The 27,237-nt window shown below is 40.9% G+C and overlaps 1 protein-coding gene across 2 annotated transcripts; it reads left to right on the top strand.

The window, feature by feature from the left end:
* Positions 1–83: 83 nt before the first annotated feature.
* On the top strand, positions 84–25,847 carry wnt4 (wingless-type MMTV integration site family, member 4). Of its 2 annotated transcripts, none has more exons than XM_048561829.2 (5): positions 84–745; positions 3,543–3,778; positions 17,399–17,530; positions 20,121–20,263; positions 24,100–25,847. In XM_048561829.2, exons 1-5 carry the CDS (start codon positions 669–671, stop codon positions 24,565–24,567), a joined length of 1,056 nt encoding a protein of 351 aa, XP_048417786.1. In that variant the 5' UTR covers positions 84–668; the 3' UTR covers positions 24,568–25,847. The 2 variants fall into 2 exon arrangements, with proteins under 2 accessions (XP_048417786.1, XP_048417787.1); XM_048561830.2 differs by lacking the exon at positions 84–745 and adding an exon at positions 1,206–1,582.
* The last annotated feature ends 1,390 nt before the right edge of the window (positions 25,848–27,237 follow it).

Here is a 27,237-nt window from a genome sequence, read left to right as displayed (position 1 = left end):
GCCGGTCCAACCCTGAGCTACCTTCCCCGCCCGCCCCCCGCCCCCTCGCCCCCACCCCCCCCCCACCACCCCCCCCACGGAGGGAGGTTGGAGGGGGGAATCTGTGCCTGATCGGGGATCCGAGCAGGGGTTCGCCTCGGCTCCTCGCATTCTCTTGCTCACCCAGCCTCGGCGCAACATCCCACGGACACAAGACTCCGACACCGCACCGGGACTCGCAGCGCTAACTCCCGCCTGTGCAACCCCAACCAGAACTCGCCTGGACCCGGCTAGGGCTCCGCCGAATCTCCGCTAAACTCACATCACATCCCTTCGACCGCGAAAGGCTTGTACTATTTCACCAGAAAACACTTATAACCACACTCTAACAGCACTTAAAGACTGTCCGTATATATTTACACAAATATATATTGACGACTTCCACGATTTATAACCTTTTCTTAAAAAAAGCAAAAGACTAATTGAGTGGAACTTTCTTTGGTCGAAGATTTGTTTTAACCTGTAACAGATCGCCTGGAAAGCTAAAGAAAGACTCAATGCACTTTACGTGATTTTTATAAGGGAGAAGTTCTGAAACGCTAATTTCTCTTATAAAAAAGAAAACATTGTCTGAAATTAAGGGGAGAAATATTTCTGCTGGATTGTAGGTTGCTGAAGTTGCCTTCGTGATGACTCCGGTCTCCTTCCTGCGTTCGCTTCTCGTCCTGATCTTGGCTCTGTTTTCGGCAAATGCTAGTAACTGGCTGTAAGTGTTGATAATTATGACTTATTACATTTGTAACATTGTTGCAAAGAGCAGGAAACGTTCTAATTCTCTCATCTGAGAGTGAGCTGGTGCCACGGGCAGAATGCATGAGGTGAGGGGTGCGTTCAAGTTTAATTCTCTCTCCCGAAAAGGTCACTTTTTTCTGCGTTTTATATATATTTTTTAAAAAGTTAAGACTTCCCAGATGCATTCGGATCAGTGTTTTCTGACGCCCTGACTCTCGTCCTATGCTGTCATTCAGCTCTGAAATATTTCCCAAAAAAGACAGTGCCATCTCCTATTATCATTAAATGTACCTGGTAATTTTAACTGATCTAATGATCTGTAATTTTACTGATAAGTATAAACGTAAATTCACTCTCTTATCACGTGTTTTTTTGACTCGCATCACTGTACTCTCCAGGCGGAGGGTAGCAACCTTATTTATTTATCTCGATTCACAATTTTTGATTAGTTAGTGGGGTGGTCCAAGACGGTGAGAGAAAGAAAAGGGTCGACTTGTACAGACCTGCTCTAGCGTACAGTAGATACGTGCTTTCAATTAATCCTCATTTTTCATTCATACTGTGAGCGAAGGTACCGGCAGATGACAGGCGTGTTATTTAAACTGTGGGCTGTTTTCTTCCCGTGGTTTTTGTAAGAAAGACACGAGTCAAAATATGTTGATAAAATTGTGGAATAAAAGCGAGACGGTATCTGGATTGTAGCCTCTCCATGTATTGTGGTGATGTTCAGTTTGGAATGCTAGTCAGTATTCAATTATTGACTGTTCAACAATAAAAAGTTTATAAGCAGACCATGTACAGTATAACCGAGGTAAGGAGAGGATTCTGAATTGTTTGCAAAAAAAATGCATGCATGTGGAAAATTACCGTGCATTTAAATTGTCAGTATGGAGATTGTTAAAAAAATATAGACATAAAGGAATTCTGCTGAAGTGGAGTACTGGTTCTGTACAATTAGCATTTCATGAGATCGCACGGAATTAGGACAATTCGTCCGTCATTGTCTGTTGTTGGAAAGTGTATATCTTCAGTCCCAAAACCACGAGAGAGAAAATGTGAGAACTAGTGAAACAGAGATAGGAGTGTGAGAGAGGTGGGCTCCTCAATTTCCCATGTCTGATTAAAGAAAGTATTTGTTTTCCAAACGACACTGGGCAAATCGGAGAAGGGGGAGCTGTTTGGGGGAGCTGAAGGTCAGCTTTCTCCATACAACAAGTCTCGCACACTGTCATAGGGCTGCGAACCGCCCAAACAACAGATATCTCGCCAGTCTTGATTGTACTCAGTGGAAAGACCCTAGCCTAAAAGAAAAAAGGCAGAGCAGCCTACAACTGATCAAATTATTCCGGGGGGGGTGTGAGGGGGGGAGCGTTATAAGGTTAAATAAAGGTGCACCACAATACAGAACGGAAAATCCAAACACCCTTAACCCTTTAGTTGCAAAAAGTGCATGTATCTTTGCTGCTCGGGTAAGGAAACGCGTTAATTTCCAATAACTTTTTAGAGTTTGAGAAATTTGTGAAACACAGCTGACAGGAATCTGCATTGTTACCATGAGCAGAACTATGTTGACTGACCGAGCAGGCTTCATGTTGGTAAATGGAGAGAGAACTCCTTAACCGCAACGCAAGTGGTGGGTGTCCCTAATTCACCACAGGTCATTTTTTTTCTCTCTAATGTGGAATTTAGAGAGATAATTCTCCATAAACTACAAGTGCACATGAAGTATCTGATGATTTTACAACTGTTTTGGTTTAAATTATTAAAATTTTCTTAAGAATTTGTTTTAAAGTGTAGACACAGCAATAGAGCAGCTAAAGTTTTGAGGTTTATTTATTAATATACATTAATGCGAGAGAGGAGCCCGTTCCCAAGCAAATAACCTTTCATACTTCTGGAATTGTGCGAAATATACAATATGTAACCAACAGGATTCCCAAAATCCATGGTCTCGTTTTTCTTTCAGAAATTATTCTGCCCCCAACGTAAGAACATAATTGTTCCTACACCCCTCCCCCAAACATCCGTACAGTTCTGTATGCATCCGTTTTTAATACACTGTAGGGAAGTGTTGTGAAATTGCTCAATACCGAGTTAAAACGCTCCTCTTAACAAATACTTGCAGAAAATATTACCAATTGATTAATAAAATATTACAAACATTATTAAAGGATGATGTAAAAAAAAAGCCAGATCTTTCAGTCTAACTAGTTGTCGAATCTGAGCTGTTTAATATGCCTTCCTCCTCCGGTCTTCCTCCTTCAGCAATTGTCATGAGTTTTATCCCCAGCTCGTTCAGATTATTTAACTCCAATTTTCCTGGAGCAATGAGTGGATTTGGAAAGTTGGGGCTTACAAACAACTTTCGCCCCACGTGCTTGTTAAAAAAAACGAATCTCCATCGACTGTTGTCCTTGTATGATTACAAACATTTGAGAACAAAACATTAAACAAGAAGTGAAGTCAGACAAAACAGACAGCTGAGCTATTTATTCTAAGGCACTGGCCCAGCAAATGGCTTTCTGATATCTGGGTTGTCTTGCAATAAATTTTACGCTGAGGTCGAATTCTTGCTTTCTATCCTGGTGTGCACCCTCCCTGCTTTGCAAAGTGGCTGATCCGCTTTGTTGCACTTTGTGGCGAGATATCCAGTTTATTTTAAACTGCTGCAGTACACCCCTTGTTGCAGCACAATGACGGATTCTCCTAACTATTCACCTCCCACCCACCAACCCCCTTCCCCACCGTTTGCCTTCGGGCTGTTTCAACAGGTATCTGGCCAAGCTGTCGTCGATCGCCAGCATTCAGGATGAGGAGACGTGCGAGAAGCTGAAGGGTTTGATAAACCGACAGATCCAGATCTGCAAGCGGAACGTAGAAGTGATGGACTCGGTGCGGAGGGGAGCGGAGCTGGCGATTGAAGAGTGTCAGCATCAGTTCAGAAACCGACGCTGGAACTGCTCCACTGTCGACACGCTGCCTGTATTCGGCAAAGTGGTCACACAAGGTATACAGAGAGAAAACAGAAATCCCGGGTTATTTCGCGCAAGGTAAACAGCCCAGAGATAACTAGCCCGGGGCATGAATGAAGTGGCAGTTCAACCATTGCAACAGTGTCAAAGAAGGCTACATCACGCTGCACGTAGCTTGGGATTCAAGAAACAATTGCAAATCTGGAAAAAGAGAGTGATAATTGTATAAAGAAGTGTGGGGGAGCAGAGGTTAGCCAGAGAGGAAAAGGCTTGCTATCTTTAATGATCTGTTATTTAAAAAAAACTTTCATTGTCATAAATCCAGGAATGTGGCTGGAGAATTAAAGGATAGCTATCAAGTGAGCTAAAGACACACAATACATAGATAAGAGAGAAAAAAAGGACGTGAGTGTAAAAGAACTCTTGCACCAGACATATATCTGTCATTGCAGTGGGATTTAATGTACACAGATCAAGAATTGTAATCCAACATGCAAACTCATAAAAGAACAATATGATACAAAGATTGTGATGATAGTGGCATATACAAAATTGTGACAACAAAAACAGGTAGAATAATGGGAGGGTTGGGATATTCTGTGCCTGGAAACAAGGATTTAACTACTCAAAAACCTAAAGTCTAAATTACAATGGTAGGCCTCTTGCCTTTTTTGAATTTATCAACATTCTGAGGGCTTTCTTCTCCTGCTGCTCCCGAGCTGCAAATATAGTGTCCTGTTCTCTGTGCTGAAGTCATGATTCATTGCACTATCTTCTGTGCTAACGCACTCTTTCCCAAAGTTTTTAAACAGCACAACTTCTTATCTCTCGTGGTCTGCCCTTTCTGGCTTTAAACCCAGGCCTCAAAACATTGCTGCTTCAGGGAACTTGTCTTCTTACATACGCTTGTCAATATTGGGGGCTATTTTATGCTGTGAGCCTCTGCCTTTACGTGTAATACAACACTAAACAATGTTCTGTAATAACATTCTGTAATAAAGTAGAAATATATCACTGAGGGACTGAGATAGACAATTATAAAACCCAAAGCAAAGGTATTTTTTCCAATCCACAACTAATAAATATAGATCAGTGATAGCAATCTAGAGGTAACATGTGAACCTGGAGTAGCAAGTTCAGATAAGGACTAGAATTTAGGGATGTATGATACACATATGTGTCTTTGAAATGACAGTCTTCTTCTTAGGCAGTCCCTCAGGGCTGAAGAACATGCAAACATTCTTGTTTCCACTCCAGTTCGATGCATTCTAAAATGCCTGTTTGTCTAATGATGATTATAATCTAGAATAATGCCAGTTAGAGACCTTCCCTAATGGCTCAGTGAGTTTACCCAGTGAATAGTTGAGCCTTACATATGAAGAAGAGTTAAGGTTTGATCCCAGTTCATGGCCAGCAGTCATTATTTCAGGAAAGAAACTATAGACCAGGGTTCACTTCCCATGACTCATCCAACAACCCTCACTATGGACTGTGAACATTCAGCAAGGGTAAGGTTAGTCTTTTTAAAAGTGTTGCCTCTTGAGGTTATTAGGGCTGCTGATTGTTAGAGGACACAATCAATGATGACCAATGTGAGAATATCAAATGTCTTTTTGGCCTAAACTATCAACAAATTCAGGGAAGCTGGTAAGAAGACAAGCATCATGTATCAGTCATGCAAGAAATAAGACTGAAATTCTGGGCTGACTATTTAACTTCCTTGGCTGTGGAAAACAAGCCAAGGCAGACTAGCATTTATTATAGAGCCCACACGGTTTTCATTCCAATTAAGTCTTATGAAATAAATATTTAGAGGCTGTATAACAGGTATAATCTGCTCCTAACTGGTTTATCCACCCCTGCTCCAACTAAGCATGACACTTCCACGCTAAACCACCCCCCCCATCTTTCTATTTCAAATCCGATCCATCTGTTATATGTTTCCAGCATCTTGTGTTTTAATCCACGTTCCTCAGTGTTTATTTTTATCTATAGTAATTCATGCATTGCCAAAAAAAATGCATAGGATTAATGAAATTGTGATGTACCAATAAAAATACAGATAACACGCATACAGAGCAGACAGTAATCCCAGTGGTGCCACAAATATATCAGTGATGGTGATATCTGAACTGCTATGGTAATCTTGAAACAATCAGATACAGTATGGGAGCAGAATCCTCAGGCTATCATTTAAAGAGCAATGACTGTATTCTATATTCTTGGAAACAAAAAGACATCCTCCCTCACAAAGACAGCTACCTCACCTTCTGTAATATCACCTGTCTCCACCTCTACTTACTGCTGAAACCCTCATATATACATTTGATACCCTCCATCTTCCATAAACTCATCCAGCAGTCTCTTGCCTGTATTTGAGCTCACACCAAGTCCTGTTCATCCATCATCCCCTGTGTATGATGACCCACAGTGGCTTCATAGTTCATCAATATCCCAATTTTAATGTTCCCGTTCCCATGTTCATTCCACTCCTGACCTCAGCATCCATATTTCCGTAATCTCTTGCAGCCCTGTAAATCTCAAAGAACTCTATATTCCTTCAGCTCCAGATTCTTGCACCCTAATAATCCCAGATATGCAGTCAACCACTTTGGCTTCAAGCATTGAAATTCCTTTCTCTCCCTCCTTTGAGATCCCTCATAAACATGACTGCCATTTTCATCACTTGTTTACTCAGCTGTCTTTATAGCTCATTCTTTGACCGTGTCAATGTTTGTCTTATTACACACCTGCGAAACACTTTGGGATGTTTGCCTACAGTAGAGGGACTAAATAAGTGCAAGTTGTTGTCACAAACAGGACAATCAGAGACAGTGACAATAATCATTGTACAGACATGCACAGAGAGCTAGCAGCAATGTTGGAAAAGTTGCAAATAGTCATGTTGTGACAAGACTGCATATTGTAAATCAAATATTGATAAAATGAGATAATAACTTGGGAACCAGAGGCAGAAGATCAAGATCAGGTCAGGAAGGTTTGAGTTAGAAGGAGATGTTGGATAGGCTGAGACTTTTTTGCCCTGGAGCATAGGAGACTGAATAGGTGTCCTTATAGAGGTCTGTAAATCATGAGAGGCATAGATAAAGTCGATAGCCAACAGCTTTTCTGCATGATAGGGGAGTCTAAAGCGAGAGGGCATAGGTTTAAGGTGAGAGGGGAGAGATACAAAGGGGTCCACAGGGGCACATTTTTCACTCAGAGGGTGATGAGTGTCTGGAATGGACTGCCAGAGGTAGTGGTGGAAGTGAGTACAATTCCATAATTTAAGAAACATTTAGACAGATACATGAATGGGATGGATATGGACAGATATGGACAAAATGCAGGCAAATAGGACTAGTTTAAATTGTGAAAAGTGGGTGGCATGGGCAAGTTGGACCGAAGGGCCTGATTCCATGCTGTAGACTGCTATGACTCCAAGTCTAGCGTGGCAGTTACTTTATGTTGCTTTAAATACTTATGTGTCTATGGAGACACATATAGGCTAGACTGGGTCAGAACGGCAAGTTTCCTTTTCAAAAGGACTTTAGGAGATGAGTTGTTTCATAGTCACTTGAATTAAGTCTGTGCTATAGTTTCACGGGCTGATCAATGTAAGGATGGCAGATTTCCCTCCCAAAAGGATGTTAGTAAGCCGATTAGCTTTTTACTGACAGTTCTGTAGTTTCATGGACATCATCACTAATACTAAGTTTTTGCACCAGATTTAAATAATTAATGAATGTAAGTTTGCCAGTGACCACAGGAATTTAAACTCATGCCTCCCAGTTATTGCTGCAGCATTTTTGCTTACCAGTTTAGAGGCATGACTATAATGCGCCTGAATACTGTAATACAAGGAAATATCTCAAAGATTTACCAAATTTGTATGGGCAGTTCAAGGACAAGACAGGAGATCTAAATCAGACCTAAATAAAAGAAGGATCACATTCAGATTACATTAATGTTAAGTTATTCATGCCAGGATGTGGGTGTCACTGCCAAAACCAGCATAACTGTTCTTCAAAATGCACTGGTGACCCACTTCTTATGAAGTAAAAATCAGTAAGAGCCCCAAAAACATCTGAAGTAAAATAAACCATAAAGCCAGCCAAAGATTGAGGTCATTGGACAAACTGGGATCTGGGGAAAATTGTAGGAATCAAAAGAAATGCTCAAGAAGGGATAGTCTTTTTGGAGCAGCATTGCCATCAAATTTTCAATGGAATCTTAAATTTTAAGTAGGGCCTAGCACCCCTGTAGAAATAGAGATGTGCATAGATATATGAAATGTGCAAGTGAAGTATCAACTTACGTAGAAACTAGATTGTGCTCTTCATGAATGTAACACGTTTAAGAAATTAAACAGTGACCTGAGGACTGCTGCTTGACTCAGTTGGTGAGATGGCTAAAGCAAATTGGACCAGCAATGCAATCCCTGTTCTGGCTGAGGTAATTCTTGGGGCATGCCTTCTCATCTTGCCACATTGTGATATCATGAGCACAAGAACACAATGCAGCAAGAGGACACTGAACCCTGGCACCAGAATGGGTATGTGTTATCTTACATTAAGTTCAGGGTTAACAAAGGACTCAGCAAGAGCAGAAATTTGCAGAACTAGCTCCGGGGGTGTTGCTACTAAAGACACACACACACACACACACACACACACACACACACACAGATACCACATAAAACTTTAGTTATATAAGTTAAAATCTCATTGACAACAATTTGCATTGGTGACTTTTTATTCATTTCTTCATGGATGTTAAGTAATAGGCAATTTAGATCTCAGTTTCTGCATTAATATATATATAGCACTGCTTAACTGTGGTTTGAAATTCCAATTCCAGTGTGATCTGAATTTTGACACATAGTGTGAGACTACCTTAAGAAGGTAGTGTCACATCACCTGGACTTCATTCAAAATATAATTATAGCTGTTCAAAACGCATTAAAAATACCCCAGGTATCCTTCTTTACATTTTTTATTTGAGTGCAATTTATCTTAGGGCAGTCTGTCTTTACCAATGCCGAACATTTCATTTGCTTTAGGCCCTGCTGGGTGGAACTCTGCTCGTATATGTGCATGTGCTGATCTGCCATTAGTGTCTACTCTTACAACTAAACTGGCAGCCAGCCCAGCTATTATAAAGATGCCATGTAATAATTCACAATTCATTCACCATTATGATATTGAAAATGGTGATCAGTGCTAGACTGAGACGTACAGACCAAGGTGTGGAGGGATTCAAAGGACAGTTTCTATGCGGTAGACCTTTACTTTGGGTGCTCAAGTTCATGTGAGATGGCAGTACACCCCCAAACTACTTTGTATCGATACAAATGCCACCCTTTAAAGTCAGTCTTGAAGTATTCCATTTGGCCTTGGCATAAGTGAGCGTGAACATGTATTGGGTTGGACGGTGATGTCCTAATAATCAGATGTGCTATCCAGACTCAAATCCAGATTTTTCCAAAATTCTGACAAAAGGAAATGTGTTTTGTTTTTCTTCTCAACATACCTGCTGTATATTTTCCACACTCTCTTTTTAAAATCCTGTGATACAGTTCAGGCTTCACAAGGCTTTGGCTCACCTCAGAAATTATTCTAACCTTGCTGGTGGAACTGTAAGCAAAATCCTTTTTATAGCTGAGACTTTTTCTAAGTGGGGTCATTGAATGACCACTGTTGCAGTTCTGGCACCAGAACAGGCAAAAACAAGCCTAGAAATGACCTAAACAATAATTGATCTGGTGGCATTTAAAGGATTACCCTCTCCTTTAACACTTTAGTCTCAGGTAACCTGTGGTAGATGGTCCCCTTTACATTTTTGTTTGTTCCTTGTCAATTTTGATCGGCTAAATTGGGATGACTGTGTAGGACCTCAACAGTCAGTGTTGATGGAGCTTTTCTTGTTTACTGTGCAAGCTCGCTGGTGAGATAGAAGCAGATGTTGGGAAGTGTGGAATGTGTTTTTGTGCTTATGTGCATGTGTGCGTGCGCAAGAGGGGATTCCATGGATTAGAGCGACCTCCACTGTCACTGCTGAACCCTGCAAGATAGGCTCAGGCGGACAGCAAGGAAAACCCATCCCAGCGAGTTTCTCTATCAGCCTCTTTTTTTCCCAACGAAATCAAACAGTTTAATACTCAGACAGACGCTGGCGTTAGTTCTTTGGGAGAGAAGCTGTTTCCGCCTCTTGCACTCAGGGATTCAGCACGTCCCTCACCAAAAAATCAGCCAACATTGAACACTTGTAATTGTGTAACTTGTTCAATGTTTTGTGCCTGCTGTCAATGCATTTGGGAAAATTGTTTTCTCTCCATTTAATGTTGCCGATATGTTAAAAACGGACGATGTATATCGATTCTTCCCAATGTTCTCGGCTAAATGCTGATCGCGCAAAGGTGTGATTCCACAGCATTAGATATCTTGCTCTCATACTTCCCTCTTCATCAGTGTTGACTGGTGTCCACTGTTTCGGCCGGAGGGATAGCAACCCAGCGCAGATTCATGCGGTGCCTTGGTAGTGCCCCTACGTCTGCAACAGGAGGCCCAATTTCAAACCCCACTTATTCCAGAGGTGTGTTATAACATCTGTGAGCAGGTCCTTTAAAAACCTCTAACTCCCGAACGTATCACTGTTGAGCAAGTATTTTCCAGGAGGATAAATGAAGAACCTAGGAAAGGGAGGCCATTCAGCCCTTTGAGCCTGCTACTGCGTTCGCATCATTCAGATCACAGCTGGTCTGTAGCCTTCTCCCTTGATACCCTCAGCTGATAAAAATCCAATCATAGCTCCACTAGGAGCGGATTTTTCACACCTGTCTATGGAGCATTGAATCAATTTAATCCCCGTTCCTTAACCAAGCACAGACTAGGTTTATAGAATCATAGAATCCCTACAGTGTGGAAGCCAGCCATTTGGCCCATCAAATCCACACTGACCCGCCAAAGACCATTCCACCCAGGCCCACCTCCTTAGCCTATCCCTGCATTTCCCATGGCTAATTCACCTAACCTGCACATCCCTGGACACTATGGGCAATTTAGCATGGCCAGTCCACCCCACCTGCACATCTTTGGACTGTGGGAGGAAAACCAGAGAACCCTGGAGGAAACACACGCTGACATGGGGGAAATGTGCAAACTTCACACAGGCGGTCACCCAAGGCTGGAAACAGTATTCCCAACCTGCATGGGGTCAGGCCATATATCAATGACTCAAACAGCACAAAATGAGGCCACTTGGCCCACTGTTTCCATACTAGTATTTTGAATGATTTACCTCTTCTGCTGATTCATCATTGTCCTGTAAGAAGCTTCTCTTCAAGTCTAGATAGAAGTGCCTTCTTTCTGCTTTTCACCATCATTTTGGGGAGCACGTTCTTGTGGTTTACGTATTTACCAAAACGTGCACTCCAGGCAAATCTGTTTAATGTGTTAAACTCTGATTTAAATCTGCACATCCTCCACCACTGTCAGTCTTATTTCTGTCAGCTGAGACAAGCTGCCAACTTGAGATAGATGAAATCTCTGTTTTTCACAGATCAAGTAGATAACAATTTCACTCACTCACTGATTACCATTTCTGAATGCTTAATCACAACACTCTTGTCCAATATTAAAACAAAAATGACAGGGAAGGGGCACTTTGGTAACAAAAACGGGAAGGCAATTTATTAATTGAATCGGAAATGGTGAGGTGCAGCGAGACTTGGGTGTCATGGTGAAGCTGTCGCTGAAGGTTGGCATACAGGTGCAGCAGGTGGTGAAGAAACCTATTGGCGTTTTGGCCTCCATGGTGAGAGGATTTGAGTGTAGGAGCAGAGATGTCTTGCTGCAGTTATGCAGGGCCTTAGCGATATCTCGCCTCGAGTATTATGTGCATTTTTGGTCTCCTATTCTGAGGACAGACATTCTTTCTATTGAGGGAGTCCGGTGAAAGTTTGCCAGACTTATTGCCAGGACTGACATATGAAGAAAGACTAGATTGACTGGACTTGTGCTTGCTGGAATTCAGAAGAATGAGGGGGGAATCTCATAGAAACATATAAAATTATGATGGCATTGGACAAGCTAGATACAGGAAGAATGTTCCAGGTGTTGGGGAAGTCCAGAATTAGGGGTCACAGTCTAAAAATAAGGGGTAAGCCATTCAAGGCTGAGATAAGAAGGATTTTTTTCAGAGAATTGTGAACCTGTGAAATTCTGTCCCACAGGAAGCTGTGGGGGCCAGTTCATTAGATATATTCAAGAGGGAGCTGAACATGTCCCTTGTGGCTAAAGGGATAAAGGGGAATGGAGAGAAAACGGGAGTGGGATCCTGAGATTACATGATCAGCCATGATCATATTGAATGGTGTGCAGGCTCAAAGGGCTGAATGGCCTACTCCTGGACCTATTTTCTAAGTTTCTATGTTTAACTTAAGTGCTTCAGCACAGCAACGGGACATTTGGACAAAAGGCAGACCCTAATATGCTACATCGAGATAAGTCCCAACCTTTTGAGTTCATTACTACCATTCATTCAGAGGTAGCACATTTCTTTTGATAAGCTGTTTTTTTTTCCATTACAGTTTTTATTCTCTCATCACAAACATGACTCAGATAGAGGACACTGGGTAATTCTAATGCTCAGTTAAAAGAAATATTTGCCCTGGACTCTCACCAACTTGAATACTGCATTTAAATTACTTAAGATTGAATTTATATTTTGAGTGCTTCAAAAACACCACCTTCTCCCACTTTTTTGTGTTAAGTTGTATCATCATAGATCTTGTGCGACACTCTATCTGTTCAGACTCTGTATCACAAAGTCAACAAAAAATTCATGTCATGTCACGTAAGTCCCACAGCCCATTTAAACATTTGACCAATTTCAGAAACAACCTGAGTCAATTCTATTTCAGCACTTGTAGAATCAAATTGCTGAAGTGGCCATTCACCCCATTCATGAGTGTGCTAAATCACTTAAAGATCCACGTACTAATTCCCAAACTCCTCTTCTTTCACTTTTTATTTTTCTCTCATCAAATAAAGATCAATTTGCCTTTTAAGAATATTACCAAACCCGATTTCATCATTGTAGAATACCCGATGCCTCCATCAAAAATTTAATTCTAGCTTCTACCTTCAGTCTTTTGGCAATTGTCTTAAAACAAAGTCAGCCCCCTGGGGTTCAGAAGAAAAAAAATGTGGCAGGGGCCAACACTTGAGGAAATGGTTTCATTCCTTGCCCCCAGGAACAGATGGCACTCATGAGCAATTGGGAAAAATTGTTCATAGCCTATTGGGATCATTGATTTCTTTACACTGTAGGTAGGCGTCAATTTAAAACCCTTCAATATAGGATTGCAGTCCAATTTTTATTAGTTTTCCCTTCTAATCAGAGATGCGCATTCGGAATAAAAAAGTCAGGAACACATCTTTGTAGTAACTGCAAGAGAAACAAAATTAAGTCTTTGCAAGAGATAATGGGAACTGCAGATGCTGGAGAATTCCAAGATAATAAAATGTGAGGCTGGATGAACACAGCAGGCCAAGCAGCATCTCAGGAGCACAAAAGCTGACGTTTCGGGCCTAGACCCTTCATCTGATGAAGGGTCTAGGCCCGAAACGTCAGCTTTTGTGCTCCTGAGATGCTGCTTGGCCTGCTGTGTTCATCCAGCCTCACATTTTATTATCTTAAGTCTTTGCAACTTGGCTTTCGGGTAGCCATCCACAATGCAATACAGGCTCTATGGCACAAGATAGATTAATTTGTACTGGATATCTATTGCATGGCTGCTCCTTTCATGCAGCTCCCACTATTCTGTTGCCAAGATGTGAAGCTCAGCTAAATACACGTTCATGCTGTTACAATGGTGAAATAGGTAAGACGGGTCTCTTTTATCGCTCTCCTTACTTCCTTCAATTCCTTTTTTCGTCAAGTAGGCTGCTGTTGTAGGGTGGGCTTCTTTTCTTAGGGTGGGGATCCATGGTATCAGCAAGTATCAGTAGCTGAACAGGGGAGAGGGCACCATTGCTGAGCCCCACCTTGTCTCACCCGCCTACAGGTCCTCTAGTTAATTATTCATTATTAGTTACCATGAATGGGAGCCCTCTTTAGCCTGAGGTGCTGAGGCCATTTGTAACCTCTCTACAGTTGTCTTGTCTTGGTTCAACAAATTCAATTCAGACTGGACATTAAACATGGAATACCCAGCCTTTTCTCCCCCTGTGGCAGTTTTATCATCCATGGCCTTATACAAATATAATCAAACAATACATTATAGAAGCACATTGTGTGGTATTCCACATCACAGTGCACACTTAAAAAGCAGATCCCTGGCCCCCTGTCTCAAATTTCAAAATGCTGATCTGTTAATTACTTTGAGTAGTGGGTCCCTTTTACAGTTCATAATTCATTATTACAAACAGGTCACTGCTTTGTGAGCTGTAATAAAACAGAAACACATATTGTCATTTTTAAAAATAAAACAGCTTCTTTGCACTATAATGCATTTTATACATTTGCACTTGAAATTTATACCTGATGCCAGAAAAATATTTTTTAAATGTTACCAATAAGGGATGTAGGCGAAACAGTCACTTCTACTCATTTATATCTAGTGAAGACAAATTGATGCCTCTCTCCGTCTGTCATTGTTGCATATAACATTTTTTTGTGTAATTTGACTTTCAGTGCATTGTGGCCGTAAGCCTTGTGATATTGCCCATTACAACACTGTTAATATTATAATTACATTAATGTTGTAATTTCACTCAAAGTAACATTGGGGTAAGTGTCGGTCATAAAGGAATTATCTAACCTTGTTTGAAATTGGGATGGAGTACAATTGAGGATAGAGTTGGGCGATTTTATTCTGCAGCCAACTGGTCTGAGATTTTTGATGCTGTCACTGAAGGCCAAAAATAGTGAAGGATTTCATTATGAGTCGTTGAAGTGTCTCATCTAAACAAGCACTAACACTGTCAACAAAATAAGTCTGTAAGCAAAACATAATTGCAATTCAGTTACGGGAAGTTTTATATAAAAATGAGTTAAGTTAGCATTTCAGGACATTTCTTTTTAAAACCTAAGGAAGAACCAATGTATGTCTTCAGTATAGTTGGGTTCTTCAAGAATTTCCTGCATAAGAGATCACCAAAAACAGAACTAGTATAGTTACAGTGAAACACAGATTTAACACAGTCAGATAGAAAAACTGAGAAAAGATGTTATTAACTCCCTTTCTGGCTGCTGTAGTTTGTTCAGGGTCCAGGCTAGAGAGGGCAAACCACCTTTACAAGAAAGGTAGAGTGACTGACGAGTAAAAATCACTGCTTCTATCTCTCAAAGCAAAGCCTGTGATTGCCGTTGGGCAGTGTTACTTTCAGAGGTGCCCATCAGCACTGCTTGTCTTGGATTGGGGCTGAGAGCTTTGCAAAGTAGCAGAGATATCCTCCTTATGTGATTGATTTTCTGCTAGAGTTGGGTCTACTGTCAGTGGTGTTGTAATGGAGGAAATTTAGTTCAAGTTAATGCAGCGGGGAACAGCTGCAGCAGGGCTGCACACCCAAAGGACCACGTGCAGTACGAGCGAATACTGTTTCTCCGCCCTTTGTACAGACATTGCGAGGGATTTCTCCCAAAGGAATGACACAGTGCAGCAGTTGAGACCCTGAAATTGGCCTCACTGTCCTAGGGCTAGAGCAGGGAAAGAACGAGCCAGAGGAGCTGCTTCTTGATCATTAACCAATGACTTAGATTGAAAAATGGGCATTGAGTTAGCAGTAAAGAGCTCCGAGAATATGTTCCCCACTATTAAATGACAAAGTGGCTACACTCAAACAAGGCAATAAAAGACTGTCAGAGCCCTACAAAGCAGTACTCCCACAGTCTGTAACTTCAGGACAGGAAAGGAAACAAGAGGAGGAAACTGGAGAAAACTATTGGTAGCAAGGGGATGAATTGCACATTCTAGAGTGCTATGCTCCATTATTGTAAGGGAAAGTTGCATCATATTCCTATAATGTAGTACAATTATTAATAGCATTGGTATATATATATATATGTGTCAGCTGTCCAGCACAGGGTTTATTAACAGGAAATAGTTTTATTTGTAAATGCATTTTTAATATGGTAATATTCACTCTAATATTGACTGAATGAGTCTGGGGATTAGTTTTAATAACAGAGAAATTCCCTTTTGCAACAAATAATACCATTGTGTGTTAGCAGATACTTAATTAAAATGGCGCAATCCAATTGGTACTGCCAACTGTTGCTAATTCCTCCCAAAAAGTCTCAATTCAGAGAATACAATATTACTATGAAATACTGTTAATGGAGCACCACATTGTGAAAGGTGAAGGAAACTACATGAAGCTTCAAGGCTGAAAACTCTAACCTATTGATTCAGGTCCACATTGCTCATGCTAAGTTTAACTCTGGTGATGCTATGACTGCTGCAGTCAGCTTCAGCAATGTTGAGTAAGGTAGAGGAAAATCAAATAGGTTTTTTTTGCAAGCTCGTCATTTTTCAGTGGGCTCTGGTGAGAAATATATATGTGGATTATGGATGTGGGGGCGAGACTGCTCTTAGCTCTGATACCCACGTGATACAATACACTTATCCTTCGATCACTTTCTAGCAACACACATGAAGAATGCTCATAATTTAGGGCAATAGATGCTAAATAAATTTTACCCCAGTAAGCGTTAGCATCTTTCTGAGAGAGGGGGAGGAAGTATGGGATTAGAATAAATCTATTTGCAATAGTCAGAGCAGGAACACAGTCTTAAATGTGGTAATAGGAAACCTCAGTTCTGTTTTAATGAGATTACTGTTGTCCATACCAGCAGGGAAGTGTTTCGTTCTTGGCTATCATCTCGTGGCTTAATCAGCTTCACATTCCTACCCACTAGCCATTAAAGTAACATGATCTAAAACACTACTAATCTTTGTTGGCCCATCAGTAAATGCTCAGTCAGAAAGAGTGGTTGGGCTTTATTTTAAATACACTACAGGTAATGGTCAAAGAGCAGGTGGGAGCAGCTGGAGGGACATTTAGCTGATCCGAGCTTCTGTCCGGTCAATATAATTTTGAGCATGTGTGCACCTGCCAATTAGGTTTTAATGCTCAAAGTGAGGAATAGACTGTGTAAATGATGATGCTGGAAGAGGAATGTCTAGAAGCTCAGAAACTGGCACCATTTGTAAAGTTTAGTGGTCTCACACTAGTTCCTGGTGCTAGTCTTACAGGTACGCCTTTCGTGCAACTGACAAACCAAACAGCACTCTGACTCACAAATTGCAGTGCTAACATTTGTGCCAACATGTAACCATTTCTACTTTGCCAGAATATAGGATTGGTGTGTAAATAAAATCAGGAAAGATTGTCAACATTTAACTGCTATAACATAGCTCCCAGATGGTCTTTTTAATACATCACTTTCCATACACTCACCAGCCTGCTCTTGACATTAAAATCTAACCAGTTGGCATGAACAAGCACAGAACTTGATTACTGCTTGGCAAGCAAAATAGAAACTAGCAGCATCACTAAGGTGTGCTTATCCCCTTCCATGAAGGTGTTGTTACATACCAGTTTGACCTTGATGTGATTGAGTAAATTTCCTTGTGTCTTTACATGCAGGAACACGAGAAGCAGCTTTTGTCTATGCAATCTCATCTGCTGGAGTGGCCTTTGCTGTTACTCGCGCCTGCAGCAGCGGTGAACTGGAAAAGTGTGGCTGTGATCGTACAGTCCATGGAGTGAGCCCTGATGGTAAGTCTAAGTGGGTTGCTCCCTCAGGGGAAGAGAATTAGCCACTATCCTTTAACCTATGAAATACATGATCAAAATTAGCGCAGAGCACCAAGTTGGAAGTCTTAACAAAGCAAGGAACTGCGGAAGCTGGAGATCTGAAACCAAAGCAGAAATTGCTGGAGGCCAGGCAGTATCTGTGGAGAGAAAGCAGAGTTAACATTTCAGGTCCAGAATGGCAGTTTTGAAAATGAACTATGATCACAAATGGTCCATTTGTGATGTCGGATTAGGACTCATTATTGAGGGCAAGCACTCCGCGTCCAGCAATGTTATCTGAGAGTGTTTGTAGCCTGAGTTTTTTGTTACATTTATGACACCCTTAAGGGCAGGGAGAAAGATTCCAAATCTCCAAACAGTTCTTCTTAATTCCTGGCATGCTGGAACTACTTTCAAACTGTAAGGAATTTTTAAAAAGACAGATTCTCTCACAAAATCATGTCCAAACGCAACTTGAAACAATTGTCAAAATCTTAAGTCAAGATTCCTCTGCCTGTCTGAGGGAATAAATGAACAAGTTCAATTACGAACATCTTTTAAAATTTGTGGCAGTATGAGAATTGGCAACTGTTTTGAATTTAAATTAAATCTGTGAGATCATGGTCAAGGATTTAAAATGGGTTTTAAACAATCACTGCCTAATGACTTCAAACAGAGATAACCATAGAGTCATACGTCATGGAAACAGACCTTTCAGCCCAACCTGTCCATGCCAACCAGATATACTCAATTAATCTAGCCCCATTTGCCAGCATTTGAGACATAACCCTCTAAATGCTTCCTATCCATGTACCCACCCAGATCCCTTTTAAATGGTGTAATTGCACCAGCCTCCACTACCTCCTCTCGCAGCTTATTTCATACACGCACCACCCTCTGCATGAGAATGTTGCTCATTAGGTCCCTTTAAAATCTTTCCCCTCTCACATTAAACCTATGCCGTCTAGTTTTGGACTCCCCCACCCTGGGAAAATGACATTGGCTAATCACCTTAGGTTAAATATTTTTCACAGTCAGTGAGAAAAAGTAAAGAAACACACCATAATAACTTGCAATAATAATAAACAATTTATTATTGTCTAGTATTTGAAGAGTGAACTGCGTTTAACAGATATTATAGAAATCAACGATACCACTGTTGTTTGTTATTTTAATGTTTAACCTTTATGTCAATCAAGACTCAAAACCTGTCTTCCAAAATGACGATCATCACATAAGGTCATATGATGAAACTTATAGACGAAATAAATGTTATGTTTGTATAAGTTTACACCGCTATCTGAGAGCAAAAACATTTTTTTCTACAGCACCTGGTGTAAAAGAGAACTAAATGAAAGTAAGATCATAGACCAAGCATATCTGCTTTGGTACAGTGCTGGAGTTGGTGCGTGAACATTGAGTTTGATCACTGATCTGATGGCACATCACATTAAAAGCTGGGAAATAAAACTCCGTGGAGGTGTGGAAATGGAAATCAAACTGCAAATCCTATAAAGTAGTGTGAGTGTGAGCTCCATAATTCGCAGAAAACCTCCATTTCAGTTTACTGTGTGCAGCGTAATGCACCTCAATAACTATTAAACAATTAATACAAAAGCATAATTTGTAACTGCTGAAAATATGAAATTGACTTTGCTGGAAATACTTGAATATCGAGTTGCACTTGTGGAAAGAGACACAGAATTGACAATGCAGGTCCCTGACCTTTCATCAAGGTTCTGATGGAAGTCCAGTTCCATTTCTTTTTCCACAGATGCTGCCTGACTACTGAGTGTGTCCATCATTTTCTATTTTTGTGGACAATTAACTCAATTGTGCCAGTTTGAAACTAGTGCGTATTTTTGGGAATCCAGTTGGGAATCCAAACTTAATGTTATTGGAGTGGATCTGTATTGAAGATCCATCAGCAAATATTGGAGCACTAATGTTGAATTGTTACACATCCACATGCTAAAGCAGGAGTCAGTTTGTCTTCCCAAAACTGTTTATCTATATCTCTTCATGCAATTCAAACACAGATTTGTTCTTTCGCCGTATGTATCCTACCACCCCGAGTAGGGAAAACCAGTCCTTAAATGTGTACTGTGACCAGTCCCTGTTGCTCTGTCAAATCTCTCTCGTAAATGGGCCATCTTTTACAATTTTGTTAGCTCAAAGGGATTTTGTGATCAATTTTAGTCTTTCTCCACCAACATATGAATGTAGAATAAAGCCTATCGTATGGGGTGAACTTGATGAACCTGAAGGTGTTTTCTCGCATTTCTTTTTGCATGTTGACCTATACTCCAAAAAAATTTAATGCTTTCAGGAGTGGAAATAGGGAAAATATTGATTTTGTTTTTAAAAGTGAGTAATATGTAACCATTAATTAGCTATCAGGTTACTGTTTATGAGAAACGGTATACTGTAATTCCAAGACTTTAAATTTGATTTAGTTCCTTGTTTGACCTAGGCCTGACTTGATTTTGGAAATAGCTGGATTGTTCACTGCTGACTTAGAAAGGCTTTTTTGTTCCAATTATTAGTATTTCTTCATTACTGTCACATTCAGGTTTCCAGTGGTCAGGCTGTTCAGATAATATTGCATATGGCGTTGCCTTTTCCCAGTCTTTTGTGGATGTAAGAGAACGAAGTAAAGGAGCTTCTTCAAGCAGGCCACTAATGAATCTGCATAACAATGAGGCAGGAAGGAAGGTATGTTGTTTATAATCCTTAAACCCTGACTCTGTTCTAAGTTGTTCCCACTTATAAACTGTGCAGCATCAAATCAGGTGTGAAACAAGCTTCTGCTGATAGAGAATGGAATCATAGAATCCCTCACAATGACCCTCCAAAGAACATCACCACCCCACCCCAATTCCCATAACCCTGCATTTCCCATGGCCAATCTACCCAACCGGCGCATCCCTGGACAATATGGGCAATTTAGCATGGCCAATCCATATAACCTGCACATCTGTGGCCTGTGGAAAACTCACACAGACATGGGGAGAATGCGGAAACTCCACACAGATGGTCACCTGAGAATCGAACCTCAATCCCTGGAACTGTGAGGCAGCAGTGCTAGCCATTGAGCCAACCATATTCTCTCATTATTGTATTGTACTGAAGTTCCAGCTGTTCACTGTACTGACAGCCTCCTGTGTTCAACATTATAATTCTGGGGAAAACAGATTAAGTAAATGTGTGTTTGCAAAGCTGATTAGTGCTGAAGGTTGGCGACTGATGGAGCACTGTTTGCCAACATATGGTGACAAGTGTATTGTTGGATCGCAAAATGACAATGGATGTGGAACCATTTGACTCATATTAATTCATCCATCCTAAAGTTCACCGAACAATTGTAAACTGCAACAATTTCAGGGTTTTGCCTCTATTACTCTGCTTGGAAATCCATTGCATATAAAACTCTTAGCGTGAAAAACTTCCCAGCATCAGTTCTAAATTGCTCATGTATGCCTGTGTCCCTGCACCAAATTTCATAATTTAGGATGGTATTCTGCATTTACTTTTTCCATGTCCATGTTAGCATGTCCATTGCCCCAGCTAACATTGCAGCTTGAGGACTGAAATTGAGACATTTCTCATTGATTTGATGGGGCACTCTGTTTCAATGCTGAGCTTGCATTTTAGACATGAATGCAGGAATGATCCTTTACACTACATTTCCCTGAATTCCCTATCTGTCAAGCAGGAGTAGGAATTCCGAACGTCACAGATCTAAAGTTACAATTCGGAATTGATTAATTGGGATTAATCGTACATCTGAATTTTAAATATAAATTGATTTTGGAATCTTGATATCTAATCCACGTATAATTCATGAAAGATCCAATGTTTTAGGGTCTGCTTTTCTTGTTTCCATTTCACAGAATTCAAATTGTCTGATAATGTTAAATGCTAAATTTCCATTTTGCAGTTTTATTAATTGCTTTATCCAACAACTTTAACTTAGCAATTATTAATGCAAGAAGCAATTAAATTGTCAAGAGCTAAGATTATCTGCATTAAACAACATTTCTGGATTACTTTAGTGGCTAGTTGCCAGTATTTCATCATACTGTGGAAATAGAGTAAGTGTTTTACCCATTTGCAAATTTGTTCAGCTAAATTATTGATTAGTCTTCAAACATCTATTTTGTGGATATTATTGACTTGCTGTGATTTGACTCTGACAACACCATGGTAGTATTTTCTTTTTAAGTACTGACTAGAAGTAAATATGTTCTGACTTCATGAAACTTCATGGTTTTTTGTCACTATCTTACCTTATGATTGGAAAGGCCTTTTTTTTAGCATCATGTGTCATTGACCAACAAAATGTAGAAGTTAATTCAATCATGTTCTTTCTCTAATACTGGCTCAAAACAGGTTCTTTTGATTTAGCTGTCTGTCAAATGCAATGTGTGATATTTAAGTCTATATATGTTATTTACTACTCTGGAAATCAGTACTAGGCTTTGCACAGAACAAGAGGCGAATCCAGTACTTCCCTCACAGTGACCCTCCAAAGAGCATCACCACCCCACCCCGTTCCCATAACCCTGCATTTCCCATGGCCAATCTACCCAGCTGGCACATCCCTGGACAATATGGGCAATTGAGCATGGCCAATCCATGTAACCTGCACATCTTTGGCCTGTGGAAAACTCACACAGACATGGGGAGAATGCAGAAACTCTACACAGACGGTCACCTGAGGCTAGAACCTAACCCTAACCCTAATCCTATAGCTTTATGCCACCACTTCAGATGAATTTCAAACCCCAAGTTTGTCTCCAATCTATAGGAAAGGCACTTTGTCCTTTATAGAATTTCATTATGCACAAAAGTGGCATAAATCAAGTAATATTTATATATTTTTTCCATCTACTTGTTCAGAGATGTTACTAGATACCTCTGAAACAGGTGGGACTTGAACCCAGGCCACCTGGATCAGTTAGGGACAATACCACTGCACCATCAAGTGTCCCCTACAAATTATGTTTACCCCAAAGCAAGCGATCAGTTTCAATCCATTACAATGAGGACAGCCAGATCCTTTAACATTGTATCAATCAATTATCCTACTGGACTATGTTGCAGGGCAAGAGTGTGAGGGTATTTTAGTGGCGTGTTAAACCTTCTTGTGTTCTAGGTCCCATAGCTCAAGACTGTTGAGTAGTCGGTTACCACTTGGCATGTCTCACATTGATATCACTTAGTTAGTAATATTTCTGTCTTCTGTGAGTTGTATGGAGATGGTAGATGGTATGGTAGTAAATCCTACATAGATTGTATTTGTTCTTTTCCAGAATACTCTTCATTAGCTTCCAAAGTTACTATTTTTCTCATACTTCCAAGTCCATCTTAATCTCCTTCCAAGTCTTTCCAACTCATCCTCCAACATATCCAGCATATGTGCTACTTGCCCCAGCTTGATTCAATGCTTATTGACCCATTACACTTCATAGAGTCATGCAGCTGTACAGCATGGAAACAGGCCTGTCGGTCCAACTCATCCATGCTAACCAGACACACTAAATTAATCTAACCCCATTTACCAGCATTTGACCCATGTCCCCCAAAAACCTTCCTAATCATGTACCCATCCAATGAAATGTTGTAATTGTACCAGCCTCCACCACTTCCTCTGGCAGATCATTCAATAGACACACCACCCTCTGTGTGAAAAAGTTGCCCCTTAGGTCCCTTTTAAATCTTCTCCAAGGGGCAAGATTTTGCTCCTTTCCCCAGTGTTCTTTAAGCCTTTTTCCTTTCCTTCTCAATTATATCATTTCTCCCTGTCCGAATCTATTTTCCTCATAGCTGTGCCGCACTAATTCACCCCAAGATAACCTCAGTATGTTCTGTCATGGTCACCATCATCTGTGCCGACTTGGCGACTTCTTCACCAGCATTCTCCACCAATCCTCCTCACTCCTCGAGCCAATTCCAAAGCTGCTTCCGGTGCTGGATTGTTTTCATGGTTTAAATATAACTTGCTTCTTAAAGAGGGAGACAAGGTTCATGTGATGCAGACACGAAAGTGCGGATGAGACCTCAGTTAGATCAGCTATGATCTTGTTAAATAGTAGGGCAGGCTCAAAGAGCCAGTGGTCTACTCCTAAATCCTATCTTCCCTATCTCCCTATGGCATGTGTAACTAGGCACACTGTGTGGATTTTGACAACTACCATTACCACATTATTGTTAGCTTACTTTCAATATGAAAGCATCTGAGCTTCAAAACTCATAGTGAGGGGCAGCAGACAAGGCATCTGCTATCTCGTAAATGTTCCACGATAGAAGGAACTCAGCAGTACCATAAATTGCCCTTTAAAGCGACACCACCCCTTGGAGGATGCATCTGTTTCCATAGTCAGTCGCAATTGCACTATTAAAACAAACACTGTTCAAAATGTGACCCGGCCCTCCTCCAACAGAACTGTAACACATGAACAATATTGTTGCACTGCATCGCATTGAGTATGGAAACAATTTTGCCTTGGTTGTTTTCCACAGTTTCTAATTGTGCCTTCTTTCTCCAGGCCATTCTGAACAACATGAGAGTGGAATGCAAGTGTCACGGGGTTTCGGGATCATGTGAAGTGAAAACCTGCTGGAAAGCCATGCCTCCATTCAGGAAAGTGGGCAATGTGCTGAAGGAAAAATTCGACGGTGCCACCGAAGTCGAGCAAAGGAAAGTCGGTTCCACGAAAGTCTTGGTGCCCAAGAATTCGCAGTTTAAACCCCACACAGACGAGGACCTTGTGTACCTCGACTCGAGCCCGGATTTCTGCGATCATGACATTCGGAACGGGGTCCTGGGAACCTCCGGGAGGCAGTGCAATAAGACTTCCAAGGCCATCGATGGTTGCGAGCTCATGTGTTGTGGCCGCAGCTTCAACACGGAGGAGGTGGAGATTGTGGAGAGGTGCAGTTGTAAGTTCCACTGGTGCTGCTTTGTCAAGTGCAAGCAGTGTCGTAAAGTGGTGGAGATGCACACATGCCGGTGATGAGAACCATTACAGGTCAGCCAAGGCAAACCCAGGTCAATCCCCGTGCTGGGGACTAGGACACTCCAGCAATTCCAAGAAGACAGATAGAGAGAAAACACTATTTAAGATGTCCCAAAGGATCCTTGTTTTATTTTTTTTTTAATTTATTGCTGACTAACAAAGATCTGGAGGTACTTCTCCATGGACTGTTACTGCTCCAGTTGAACTTACCTCTCTGTTACTGATGCTGCTTATAAAGGAACAAAGGGGTGGAACAAGGAGGCAGAAAATGGTCTGGTTTGACACTGGTATTATTGCACAGGCCTGTTCTGGAATTGATACCTCTTCAGTTGTACACTGCTATCTAACAAACATATCTGGTTTTGAACTCACTTCACTATGTCTCCAATTCTGAATTAATTCTTGCTGTCCTCTGATCATGTTAACGTTACCTCCAGCTGCCAGCAGACCCTGCCGATGATCGTGCAGTCCAGGCAATCTGGCAAGTCCTGTAACCTCTCCACCCATTCACCTGCCTTGTGATTGTCTCCCGTTGCATAGCGATGCCTCTCGCAGAGCTCCAGTGGTCTCCGGATGACTCAGTATGTCAATACCTCCAAACTGCGTACATTCCAAACTTGTCATTACAAGCCTTCACACAGCTCCCGACAGCTTGCAGTGACTGACACATCGTGGTTTCCCCCACAAGCATGTGTGTGTGATTTTACTTTGTAACAGAGAAGACAGCACTATAATGAATTTAGATGGTACCAATTGTAACATAATGTATAGAGTCGGTGAAACAGAAACAGACCAAATACAGAGAAGAAGCCTTAACTGGCTGAAATGCACGCTGGACAGACTAACAGAATGTATTATAACAGTATTCTGAATATTTCAGTTACAAATAGACTATGTCAAAATGAAATGAATCCTGGAAGATTCTATCTCAAACAATGCTTCTAGTACGATGTAAAGCACAGTACAGTTCAGCCTGTTCAATGATCCTAGTGTTCATGTATTGTTGACCATGTTATCTGGACAGAAATTTGTGCTACAGATTTTAAAGATCTAGAATCCTAAATTTTGATCTTCTGCAGTTGTTCTTGTGCTGGAGTTACCTTTTCTCTTCTTTCTTCAATATATACATGTGCATCACTTCAGACCAATGCAAAACTTACACCGAAAGGGACTGAGTGCCTCTAAGAATTAGACCTTGAGCTAGGTCTAAATCCACTAAGTTAACTGCTGACTGTCATTGTATTTGGGCACTTAACTAAGTTGCTAGTGAGTGTGGGCCCACAGCACTAACCACCTCCCCCCCCCCAACCCCCCCACCCACACCACCATTTAGCACAAGCTTGCATCAAATTTGCGATGTTTCATAGAAGGACCACAGGGTGGTTGATTTGGAAAGAGGAAAACCCCTTGGTGCAGAGGATCTTTAAACCTGATTGTCTGACCAAGTGGGGAGCTTCACTCCTCATCTGATAGCTATATATTTCCTGAAAGAGGTGATGCTGACACTCGATAATTTAAACAGAAAAGTATAATATTTCCTCTTTATAATGTCCCTATTCTCGAAGATTTCCTAGCAGGTGGCCAGGCTAGTTAAAAACTTCGATATGATAACTTCAATGCTGCTATCTTGAACTGTGGTTGTTTTTTCAAGATTCCAGTATGTTATTTTCATAAAATATAGGCTGCTCTTTAATATTAATCATATGTTAGCTTGTCTCATATTTCCAATGCTTTTTTGTAACAAAATAAGAAATGTTTCTTCGAGTTATTTGTAATTCTGTGTGTGTATTTTAAATGAACAGGCATTTTTATTTAACAATAATGAACAAGGGTGGGATCATCCAGGCAAATGCAAAACACTGAGCATTGTAATAAAGAAAGGGACTCTTTTCAATAACTGTGCTTTCATACCAATCGTAGTTGGATTCAGACTTAATGGCAGCACCTCCAGTGATTGGATTAGGCTATAAGTACTACTGTGGCAAACAACTGTAAGTCGATTAAGTTCTGCCACTTCCAAAGAAGCTAGACTAGTTCTCCCTGAGAAGGAGCAAATTTTAAGGAGCCATCATTTTAAAGTTTCAAGACTCACCCAGCACACCACAAACCTGCAGATTCTTGACTATACAGTAGTAGAGGCCGGGCCTGTTTCAGTGCCATATGACTCTACAAAATATATCAACCTGATACCAGGGGGGAATATATATTTAAAATCAGGAATTTGTTGGTAAGAAGGATGGCCAAGCGAAAAAAAAATCTACAGGAATAATAAAGTTGTAGAATAAGTAACCAGGGAAGGTTGTTGCAAAAATGACTCAGAGGCAATGGGGTCCACTTGTCCTTTGGGAACCTAGTAATCTTTTCCTGTTCCTAAAAGTAACATTTACAACCCTCATGACCCACCCCACACGCCAGTTTTCTTTTCCACTTTCCCTTTCTTATGACTAAGTCTTTACCAGGTCCAATTCTGACAGGTTCCTTGCTTCATGTATTCACAAATCAGATATAGTATGTGTGGAGTTTTTGCATGAGACAGCTCCAGTCATACTATGGGCTTTATACTCGTGCTGTAGCTATAACAGGTTGCTGAGGATCATAGTGGCCTTCTGAGATGTGATGTCACAAAGGTGCCATCTTGTTTTGTGGAAAGAATTTGCTGTCATTTTT

The sequence above is a fragment of the Stegostoma tigrinum genome, chromosome 28 (genome assembly GCF_030684315.1).
Source record: "Stegostoma tigrinum isolate sSteTig4 chromosome 28, sSteTig4.hap1, whole genome shotgun sequence".
NCBI classification, from domain to species: Eukaryota; Metazoa; Chordata; class Chondrichthyes; order Orectolobiformes; family Stegostomatidae; genus Stegostoma; species Stegostoma tigrinum.
Note: the sequence above shows the minus strand (reverse complement) of the source record. Positions and strands in the feature narration are given on the sequence as shown.